The sequence below is a fragment of the Penaeus vannamei genome, chromosome 11 (genome assembly GCF_042767895.1).
Source record: "Penaeus vannamei isolate JL-2024 chromosome 11, ASM4276789v1, whole genome shotgun sequence".
In the NCBI taxonomy this organism is placed as follows: Eukaryota; Metazoa; Arthropoda; class Malacostraca; order Decapoda; family Penaeidae; genus Penaeus; species Penaeus vannamei.
The window spans coordinates 28,812,412-28,823,993 of record NC_091559.1 but is presented as its reverse complement, the minus strand read 5'-3'; the positions used below and the strand labels follow the sequence as shown (position 1 = coordinate 28,823,993).

Genomic DNA, 11,582 nt, shown 5'->3' with positions numbered 1-11,582 from the left:
CCCTCATTCCTCTTATCCTATCTCCCTCCCTCATTCCTCTTGTCCTCCCTCCCTCCCTCATTCCTCTTGTCCTCCCTCCCTCCCTCATTCCTCTTATCCTATCTCCCTCCCTCATTCCTCTTGTCCTCCCTCCCTCCCTCATTCCTCTTATCCTATCTCCCTCCCTCATTCCTCTTGTCCTCCCTCCCTCATTCCTCTTGTCCTCCCTCCCTCATTCCTTCTCGGTCCTCCCTCCCTCCCCCATTTCTCTTGTCCTCCCTCCCTCCCTCATTCCTCTTATCCTATCTCCCTCCCTCATTCATCTTGTCCTCCTTCCCTCATTCCTCTTGTCCTCTCTCCATCGCTAATTCGTCTTGTCCTCCCTCCATCCCTCATTCCTCTTATCCTATCTCCCTCCCGCATTCCTCTTGTCCTCCCTCCCTCCCTCATTCCTCTTATCCTATCTCCCTCCCTCATTCTCTATCCTCCCTCCCTCCCTCCCTCATTCCTCTTGTCCTCCCTCCCTCCCTCATTCCTCTTATCCTGTCTCCCTCCCTCATTCCTCTTTGTCCTCCCTCCCTCCCTCATTCCTCTTATCCCGTCTCCCTCCCTCATTCCTCTTATCCTGTCTCCGTCCCTCATTCCTCTTGTCCTCCCTCCCTCCCTCATTCCTCTTATCCTATCTCCCTCCCTCATTCCTCTTGTCCTATCTCCCTCCCTCATTCCTCTTGTTCTCCCTCCCTCCCTCATTCCTCTTGTCCTCCCTCCCTCATTCCTATTGCCCTTCCTTCCCTCAATCCCTCCCTTACTCGTAGTGTTCCCTCCGTCATTCCTCTTGCCCTTCCTTCCCTCCCTCCCTCCCTTCCTTCCCTCCCTCCCTCCCCCTCTCTCGTAGTCTTCCCTCCCGTGTCCTCCCCCCCCCCCATCTCCATAAAAGGGCATTTCGGAAGCGCAGGTCAAATGAGTGTTTCCGAGTGACCTCCGCTCGTCTCCGGGATCTCGCTCGCCCGCTAATGGAGGGCTCCTCCTCGACCGTCGAGTGCGACAGAGTGCGAGTTGCGTGCAGTAAGGGGCAGGGGGGAAAGAGGGAAGGGGGAAGGAGGGAGGATAGGGGGGGAAGGAGGGAAGGTGAGGGAGGAAGGAGGGAAGGTGGGGGGTAAGGGAAGGAGGGAAGGTGGGGGATGGAGGAGGGAAGGTGGGGGGAAAGGAGGGAAGGTGGGGGAGGAAGGAGGGAGGGAGATAGGGATTGGGGAGGGGGAAAAGGCGCCAGATGTCAGGTCACGTCGCTTTTGGGGTTTTGGATGATAGACAGGTTTGGACTTTAATTCGTGGTGTTTTTGTTTGTTTGTTTGGATAATTTGATCATTGGCAGTGTCTCTCTCTCGCTCTCTTTCATCTTTCTTTCTTTCTTTCTTATTTTCTTTCTTTCTTTCTTTCTTTCTTTCTTTCTTTCTTTCTTTCTTTCTTTCTTTCTTTCTCTCTCTCTCTCTTACTCTCTCTCTCTCTCTCTCTCTCTCTCTCTCTCTCTCTCTCTCTCTCTCTCTCTCTCTCTCTCTCTCTCTCTGCCCCTCTCCCCCTCTCCTCTTTTACCTCTCCCTCTCTCCCTGACTCATTCCTTTCTCCCTCTCTCTTTCTCCTTATTTCCTCTTTCCCTACTTCTCTCCTACCACTTCTTCCGTTTTAAGATTTATTTGCTAGCCTTTTCCCCTCTCGGCCGAAAATGTCTGGGAGTGAGTTCATGCTGGTTCATGTGAGATTACGCTTTTTGGGCGACCGGCTGAAGTGCTCATTTATCTCGTCTTGGAGCGGACGCGGTTCAGACGGACAGCCCCCTCTTCTCCCCTCTCTTCCCCTCTCCTCTCTCTGCCTCTTTGTTCCCTTCTCCTCTCTTTGCCCCTTTCATCCCCTTTCCTCTCCTTTCCTCTCCTCTCCTTTCTCTTCCTCTTTCGTTCCCTCTTTCGTTCTGCCTATTTCTTCCTCTCTCTGTTCTCTTCTCCTCTCCTCTCCTTTCTCTTCCACTTTCTTTCCCTCTCACTTCCCCTCTCCTCTCTTTTCTCTTCCTCTTTCGTTCCCTCTCACTCTCTCCTCTCTCTGCATCTTTAATCCCCTTTCCTCTCCTCTCTCTTCCCCTCTCCTCTGCCGCTTTCTTCCCTTCTCTCTTCTTTTTCCCCCTCTCCTCTCCTTTCTCTTCCTCCCCCCCTTTCCTTCCCTACCTCTTTCCTCCCCTCTCCCTTCCCCTTTCCTTCTCTCTTCCTTTCCCTTTCCTCCCCTCTACCTTTCCCTTTCCTCCTTATCTCTTCCAATTTCCTTCCCTCGCCTCTCTCTCCCCAGTTCTTCCCCTTGCCTACCAGTTTTCTCCCCTTCTCTCTCCTCCTCCTCCCACTCACCACCCCTCGCCTTCGAAATTTGCCTGAAAGACGTAGAAATGTCATATAGATGCCTTTTTATTTATCTTCTTAAACTCATCATTTAAATACTGTTTAATACCCAGCTGTGTGTGTGTGTGTGTGTGTGTGTGTGTGTGTGTGTGTGTGTGTGTGTGTGTGTGTGTGTGTGTGTGCGTGCGCGTGTGCACATGGCCGGCTGTGTGTGTTTGTGTGCGCTCGTGTGTTTATACTTGTGTCCCTATTCCGCCCCTCCCCTTTCCTCCACCCTCTCTCTCGCTCGCTCTCTCTATTTCCTTTCAACCCTATCTTTTGACTGCCCCTCCCTCTATCTCCATCTCCTCCCCCACCCCACCCCTCCTCCTCCTCTACCTCCGCCCTCGAGCCAGGTCCAGCTGGGGGCCTTCTGCTCGACTCGACCGCACACTCGCCGTTCTCTCGACGTCGTGCAGGTCTCACACTCCGGTGGTTCCTCTGCGACAGAGCAGTGATCTGACCCCCCCCCATCCCCATTTCGAGTGTCGCCTCCATCCTCGCGACGCTTGGCCTTCGACGACCTCGTGCCGCCCTATCGCCTGTTTAGCGCCCTTCGCTCCCCTTCGCCCCGCCCCCTTCCTCCCCTCGCTCTCCTTCGGGAGTGCGCCTCGTGCGTCGCCGGCGTCTCGATCCTCTCCCCTCGCGACGCCGCACCGATTCGCTTCGTCGAGTGGGACTTCTTGCGTGCGCCCCTCTCTGTTTCTCCTCCGTCGTGTGTTCCGTGCATTGTGTGCTCCCTATCCCCTTGTTCTGCCCCCCCCCCCTTGTGTGTCCCTGGTGACGGATAAGTAAGAAAAAAAAAAGTGTGTGAACCACGAACCTTGTCGTCCGTCTTCCCTGCATCCTTCTGTCCTTCAGCACCCTTTCGCTTCGTTCCTTATCCTCCCTCCCTTTCCGTCGTCCCTCGTCCTTCCCTCTCCTTCCCGCCCCTCCTTCGCCGCCTCGAGCAAGATGCTGGCCCAGGGCACGGAGCAGCGCGCCATGGCCAACAACTACCTCGTCATATTTGCATTACTGCTCATCATGTATTTACTCTGGCACGCCGTCTTCTAGTGAGGTAAGAGGGCCCGGGCGGTCTGTTTGGCCAGGGATTGGGGCGATTGACTGGTCCGATTGAGGGATGGAGTGATTGGCTGATTAGAGGGGAGTGGAGATGTGTTTACGGTACCTCTTTTTAGATTAATGCACCTGGTAATGGGTTTATGCGTCTGCGCTGTTCCTTTTTTATAATCTGACATTTCTTGGCCGAGGGGCTTGACTTGCCTAGTTCAGAGAGAAAATAAAAAAAAAATAAAAAAAAATACAAACGGACATGTCTAGAGTACACGACCCTCACTCGGGTAGCCTTAGGAAATGTTTGGAAATGTGTTTACGTTCTCGTGCGGTCTGGTTTGATATGCTGTTGATGTTAAGAGATTGATTGTCAAACGCACGGGCACCGCGAGGAGGCCGCGTCTTTGTCCCGATGTACGATAATCATTTTTTTCTTTCTAAAACAGGCGCCGGAAGTATTCTTATTTTTGGGTCAAGACGAAGTATATAACATGTACATGAAATAAAGCTGCAAAACAGGATCCAACTCGAGAAATTTGAGTGTGTGAAAGAGAAACTTCACTCACTGTCATTACGAGGGTCAATAAATGTATTATCGTATTTTCCATATTCCTTCGGGTCACTCTCAACCATCTGAATAGAAAGCTCCTGATTGCATAAAGAACAAATCACAAATCACGTAATCATGTTTATTGTCTATCCTGTGTATCCCTTCAGCAGTTTTCGCAGACACCCTTGATGGATGACGTACCTGCTTTTCCGTTTTCTTTCGTCGGGTAGAATGACGTAGGGGAAGCCGTGCTAGATTTTTCATTATATATATTTTTGTGTTAACGACATAAATTTGTTGCGTTGTTTGTTAATCGTTTATATATTTTTTTCCCTTTTTTTCATTATTTCCACATTGTTTTGTTTTTAATGTTTCATTGTTAAAGTTTGTTAATGTTTTGGTAGTCATTGTAGTTTTCTATAATGTCGTTGTAGTTGTTATTAGTATCAGTATTACTGTAACTATAACCACGATTATCACTTATATTATGAAAACGTTATTATCATCATTGTCTTAATCATATTCCTTCAACTACCATGCGAACATCTTCCGGAAAAAAACATATTGGAGAGTATTGTGTAGCCCAGGGATTCCCAAGAGCGGCCACGGGGAACACTCTCGGGGCCCACGGAGCAATAGGATAACTTTGACGTCGAATTAAAAGGATTTTAGCTTACGTACAGTGCCTACTCACATATCAATGGAATCTTTCCGTAGAATGTTTTTGTCCTATAGCAGGGGGGGGGGGGGGAGGCGAGAGAGAGAGAGAGAGAGAGAGAGGGGGTGAGAGAAAGAGAGAGAAAGAGGTGGTGAGAGAAAGAGAGAGAGAGAGAGCGAATGACACCACTACACCATTCACGACTAGCAATAACTGAATCTGAAAAGGAAATCACTCGACGGGGCACCATGAACACCATAACCCATCACTATAACTGCTGCTCGACCTCCATGAAGGGCCGACCGTTTCCGAGCAAGTGCCTGTGTGTCTTTGAGAGAGCGATGTCTAGGTTTTTATTCACTGCAAGTCAAAAAAAGAAAAGAAAAAAAGAATGTAACAAGAGACTAAACACAGAACCTTTCCCTGTGAGATACGCTGCTTTTTAAATGAGAGGGGGAGTGACAGGGAAAGAGAGCGAGAGAGAGAGAGAGAGAGAGAGAGAGAGAGAGAGAGAGAGAGAGAGAGAGAGAGAGAGAGAGAGAGAGAGAGAGAAGGGGGCGAGACAGAAAGAAAAAGAGGGGGCAACAGAGAGAGAGAAAGAGGGGGGGAGAGAAAGAAGTGGTGAGAACAAGAGCCGGTGAGAGAGAGAGAGACAGATACAAAGATATAGACAGAGAGAGGGGACAAATACAAAAGCCGATAACCAAACAAACGAAACGAGAGAAAGAGAGATAGAGAGAGAGAGATAGATAGATAGAGATAGATAGATAGATAGATAGAGATAGATAGATAGATAGAGATAGATAGATAGATAGAGATAGATAGATAGATAGAGATAGATAGATAGAGATAGATAGATAGAGATAGATAGATAGAGATAGATAGAGATAGATAGATAGAGATAGATAGATAGAGATAGATAGATAGAGATAGATAGATAGAGATAGATAGATAGAGATAGATAGATAGAGATAGATAGATAGAGATAGATAGATAGAGATAGATAGATAGAGATAGATAGATAGAGATAGATAGATAGAGATAGATAGATAGAGATAGATAGATAGATAGAGATAGATAGATAGAGATAGATAGATAGAGATAGATAGATAGAGATAGATAGATAGAGAGAGAGAGAGAGAGAGAGAGAGAGAGAGAGAGAGAGAGAGAGAGAGAGAGAGAGAGAGAGAGAGAGAGAGAGAGAGAGATAGAAATAGAAGAGAGAGAGAGATAGAAGAGAGAAAAAGAGATAGAAGAGAGAGGGAGAGATAGAAGAGAGAGGGAGAGATAGAGAGAGAGAGAGAGAGAGAGAGAGAGAGAGAGAAAATGCCCATACCGACAAAAAAAAAAAAAAACAAAGAGATAACCAAACAAACGAAACAAGAGAGGGAGAGAGAGAGAGAGAGAGAGAGAGAGAGAGAGAGAGAGAGAGAGAGAGAGAGAGAGAGAGAGAGAGAGAGAGAGAGAGAGAGAGAGAGAGAGAGAGAGAGACGGAAAGAGAAAGAAATAGAGAAATAGAGAAAATGCCCATACAGATAAGTACACACACACACACACACACACAAAAAAAGCCGATAACCAAACAAACGAAACAAGAGAGAGAGAGAGAGAGAGAGAGAGAGAGAGAGAGAGAGAGAGAGAGAGAGAGAGAGAGAGAAAGAAATAGAGAAATAGAGAAAATGCCCATACAGATAAGTACACACACACACACAAAAAAAAATTAATACAAAAGCCGATAACCAAACAAACGAAACAAAGAGAGAGAGAGACAGAGACAGAGACAGAGGGAGCGATCAGTAGAAATCACAGAGAGGACACGCTAACCCAGAAACGAGAAAAAAAATATGCTAACATGGGTACGAGGTATACCACTGAGTGCGAAAATATATCAAGCGGTCCCCGGTCGCCGTAGGTGGTATGCCGTTAAAAAAAGTGTTGGTACGGATTGTGTTTGTTTTGGTATTTACGGTGTGTGTGTGTGTGTGTGTGTGTGTGTGTGTGTGTGTGTGTGTGTGTGTGTGTGTGTGTGTGTGTGTGTGTGTGTGTGTGTGTGTGTGTGTGTGTGTGTGTGTGTGTGTGTGTGGAAGGGAGGGACTTTTGGTAGTGGGTATGTGAAGGGAGGGGGGTGGAAGGGAGGGACTGTTGGTAGTAGGGTATGTGGAAGGAGGGGAGGGTGGAAGGGAGTGGACTGTTGGTAGTGGATGTGAAGGAGGGGGGAGTGGAAAGGGAGGGACTGATGGTAGTGGGTATGTGAAGGAGGGAGGGTGGAAGGGAGGGACTGTTGTGAAGGTGGATGTGTGAAGGAGGGGGGTGGAAGGGAGGGACTGATGGTAGTGGGTATGTGAAGGGAGGGGAGGGTAGGAAGGGAGGGACTGTTGGTAGTGGGTATGTGAAGGAGGGAGGGTGGAAGGAGGGGACTGTTGGTAGTGGATGTGTGAAGGAGGGGGGGTGGAAGGGAGGGACTGTTGGTAGTGATGGAGGTATGTGAAGGAGGGGAGAGGGTGGGTGGAAGGGAGGGACTGTTGGTAGTGGGTATGTGAAGGAGGGGGGTGGAAGGGAGGGATCTGTTGGTAGTGGGTATGTGAAGGAGGGGGGGGTGGAAGGGAGGGACTGTTGGTAGAGTGGGTATGTGAAGGAGGAGGGGGGGAAAGGGAGGGACTGTTGGTAGTGGATATGTAAAGGAGGGGGGTGGAAGGGGAGGGACTGTTGGTGAGTGGGTATGTGAAGGAGGGGGGGGTGGAAGGGAGGCACTGGTTGAGTAGTGGGTATGTGAAGGAGGGGGGTGGAAGGGGAGGGACTGTTGGTAGTGGGTATGTGAAGGAGGGGGGGAAGGGAGGGACTGTTGGTAGTGGGTATGTGAAGGAGGGGGGTGGAAGGGAGGGACTGTTGGTAGTGGATATGTGCAATGGAGGTAGGGGGTGGAAGGGAGGGACTGTTGGTAGTGGATATGTGAAGGAGGTGTGGGTGGAAAGGAGGGACTGTGTTGGTAGTGGGGGCATGTGAAGGAGGGGAAGGGAGGGACTGTTGGTAGTGGGTATGTGAAAGGAGGGGGTGGAAGGGAGGGACTGTTGGTAGTGGGTATGTGAAGGAGGGGGGGGGTGGAAGGAGGGACTGTTGGTGAGTAGTGGGGTATGTGAAGGAGGGGGGTGGAAGGGAGGGACTGTTGGTAGTGGGTATGTGAAGAGAGGGGGTGGAAGGGAGGGACTGTTGGTAGTGGGTATGGTGAAGGAGGGGGGGTGGAAGGAGGGACTGTTGGTAGTTGGGTTTGTGAAGGAGGGGGGTGGAAGGAAGGGAGGGACTGTTGGTAGTGGGTATGTGAAGGAGGGGAGGGTGGTGGAAGGGAGGGACTGTTGGTAGTAGTGGTAAGGTGTGAAGGGAGGGGGTGGGAAGGGAGTGGGACTGTTGGTAGTGGGGTATGTGAAGGAGGGGGGTGGAAGGGAGGGACTGTTGGTAGTGTGGGTATGTGAAGGAGGGGGGGTGGAAGGGAGGGGACTGTTGGTAGTGGGTTTGTGAAGGGAGGGGGGGTGGAAGGGAGGGACTTGGTTGGTAGTGGGTATGTGAAGGAGGGGGGGGAAGGGGAGGGGACTGTTGGTAGTGGGTATGTGAAGGAGGGGGGTGGAAGGGAGGGACTGTTGGTAGGGCAGTGGGGTTTGTGAAGGAGGGGGGGTGGAAGGGAGGGACTGTTGGTAGATGGATGTGTGAAGGAGGGGGTGGAAGGGAGGGACTGTTGGTGGTGGGTTTGTGAAGGAGGGGGTGGAAGGGAGGGACTGTTGGTAGTGGGTATGTGAAGGAAGGGGGGTGGAAGGGAGGGACTGTTGGTAGTGGGTATGTGAAGGAGGGGGGGGAGGGGGTGGTGGGGGTGTTACCCGGTATCTGTGTTAGGAATTTGTGTTCGTTTATAGGTTTCGTTTGTTTGTTTGCGTGAATTTATGTGCGTTTTTGTTTTGTTAGTTTGTTTTGCGTGAATTTGTGTGCGTTTACAGGTTTCGTTTGTTTGTTTGCGTGAATTTGTGCGTTTTTGTTTTGTTTGCTTGTTTGCGTGTGTGCTTTTGTTTTGAGTGTTTGTGTGTGCGCGTTGGTATGTGGCTTATTAATATGGTGAACTAATTTTTCGACTTATGGTGTCTGAATGAAGCATGGACGTCGGCAAATAGGTAGAATAAGAGGAGAATAAGAGAAAGCGATAGACAGATTCACCGATAGATTGAGAAGCGGGAAGGAAGGTGTGCAAATGTGAACGTTTTGTGTAGACTCAAGAGTTCACGGGCGGGCTGTACGGTGCGGGCGGGAGCGAGACAGGAGCATGGGCGGTGGGTGGGTGAGTGTGGGTGGGTGGTCGCGGGCGTGGGAGGGAGAAGGAGGGGGTGGAGGGCGGGGGCAGGGAGCGAAGAGTGACGCAACTGGACCGATGCCAGTGTTCATTGTGTCAACTGAAATGTTCACTTTTTTTTTCTTTTCTTTTTTTTCGTCCTGGCGATTTTTTTCTCTGCATTTGCCAAAGGTTGATGTCAGTGTGACGTTGCTCTCTCTCTCTCTCTCTCTCTCTCTCTCTCTCTCTCTCTCTCTCTCTCTCTCTCTCTCTCTCTCTCTCTCTCTCTCTCTCTCTCTCTCCTCTCCCTCTCCCTCTCCTCTCTCCCTCTCCCTCTCCCTCTCCCTCTCTCCCTCCCTCCTCCTACCGCTCCCTCCCTCCCTCCCTCCCTCCCTCCTCTCTCTCTCTCTCTCTCTCTCTCTCTCTCTCTCTCTCTCTCTCTCTCTCTCTCTCTCTCTCTCTCTCTCTCTCTCTCTCTCTCTCTCTCCCTCTCTCTCTCCCCCTTCCTCCCTCCCTCCCTCTTCCTCCTCTCTCTCTCTCTCTCCATCCCTCTTCCTCCCTTCTCTCTCTCTCTCTCCCTCTCCCTCCCCCCTCTCTCCCTCTCCACCTCCCCCTCTCCCCCCTCTCTCTCTCTCCTCCCCCTCTCTCCCTCTCCTCTCACTCTCTCCTCTTCTCCCTCTCCCGTCTCCTCCTCTCCCCCCTTCCTTCCCTGACCCTCTCCTCCAATCCTCATCCCCTTCCTAACTCTCCCTCTCCTCTCTCCTTTTCCCTTTCCCTCCCTTCCTCCCTTCCCCTCATCTCATCATTTATCACCTTCCACCTTCTCTCCTCTCCTCTTCTCATAAAACCAGCCTCACCTCACCGGAAACTCGTGAGGTATTCATTTCCTCTCTCTCTCTCCTTATCTCACTTTTTTTTGACGAAATGGCAAAAATTTTCCCTTATTTTTTTTTTCTCTTTTTTTACGCTAGCTTCCACTTAGAGAATTTAATTTGAAGAATTCCTGATTTTTTTTGCAGCGCCTTGTCGCCGGCGGGATGGTATTTTTCCCGGCGTTGCATTTCCAATGTCACTTTCGGGCTCGTCGAACGGGAAGCGGCGTCGAGGTTCTCGCGACTAATTTGAAGGGTTTTATGGAACATTTATGAAAAAAATGTATAGTTATTATTATTATTATTATTATTATTATTATTATTATTATTATTATTATTAAAAATTGTATTATTATTATTATTATTATTATTATTATTATTATTATTATTATTATTATTATGTTTTGTTATTAGGTATTATTATGTATTATTGTTTGTATTGCTGAAATTATCACGCTTTTTTTAATGGTTTTATGATTTTTTTTATAAGATTTGTATTATTATTATTATTATTATTATTAATGTTTTGTTATTAGGTATTATTATGTATTATTGTTTGTATTGTTGAAATTATCACGGTCATTTTATATGTATACAGAGACTAGGTCGATGTAACAAGGTTTGGATAAGTAGACACAAGGCATTAATCAGTTGACTCCCATCGCGAACATAACCTTATGTATCCGAATTAATTACTTAGTTCACTCCAATCGCGAATATAATATTCATGTATCCGAATTAATGACAGGCGAACGTGAATTTTTCCATTGTGTCATATATATTTATGCCAACGCCTTATCTTTGACACTTGGGACGTTGATCGAGCATAGAATATGTTCAGTGATAATTTTTATTATTTTTTTTTATTATTTTTTATTTTATTATTATTATTATTATTTATTATTATATTATTATTATTATTATTATTATTATTATTATTTATTATTATTATATTATTATTATTATTATTATTATTATTATTATTATTATTATATTATAAATGAATTATATTATAAATATTATTATTATTATTTTATTATTTTATTATTATTTTTTTTATTATTATTATTATTTTTTTCGCAATGAAGGTGTAGTGTAGTTTGTTGTCTTGTTGGTTTTCGAGAAGAAGAAAAAAACATGTAGTGATGGGGAGCTTGATAGATAGATAGATAGATAGATAGATAGATAGATCGGTAAAAAATTTCTAATCGTCTAAATAAACGAGTAGATGATAGAAGGATAATTAGGTTCAATTATATCGACTAAATAAACAAATGCATAGAAAGATAGGTTGATAGATAGATAAGTGTAGTTATTCAAATAGATGTATGAATAAACAAATGGAGAGAAAGATAGGTAGATAGATAAACAGATAGATAGATAAGTAAAGTTATGCAAGTAGATATATGAATAAACAAATGGATAGAAAAATAGGTAGATAGATAGACATATAGATAGATAGGTAGTTATGCAAATAGATGAATGAATAAACAAATGGATAGAAAGATAGATCGATAGATAGGTCGATAGATAGGTACAGTTATTCAAACAGATGAATGAATAAAAACATGGATAGAAAGATGGATAGATAGATAGACAGATAGATAGATAGGTGCAGTTATTCAAGTAGATGAATAAACAAATGGATATAATGATAGGTAGATAGATAGACAGATAGATAGTTAGTTATGCAAATAGATAGGTGAATAGGTCGATAGATAGCTAGTTATGCAAATAGATA

General features: G+C 46.7%; 1 protein-coding gene across 1 annotated transcript in view; it reads left to right on the top strand.

Moving 5' to 3' along the window:
- The first annotated feature begins 3,350 nt into the window (after positions 1-3,350).
- Positions 3,351-11,582, top strand: part of LOC138863292 (uncharacterized) — a 38,573-nt gene continuing 30,341 nt past the window's right edge. The window contains exon 1 of the mRNA XM_070127479.1: positions 3,351-3,424. Within this exon, the coding sequence (XP_069983580.1) occupies positions 3,351-3,424 (74 nt within the window). The remainder of the gene's footprint in view (positions 3,425-11,582) is intronic.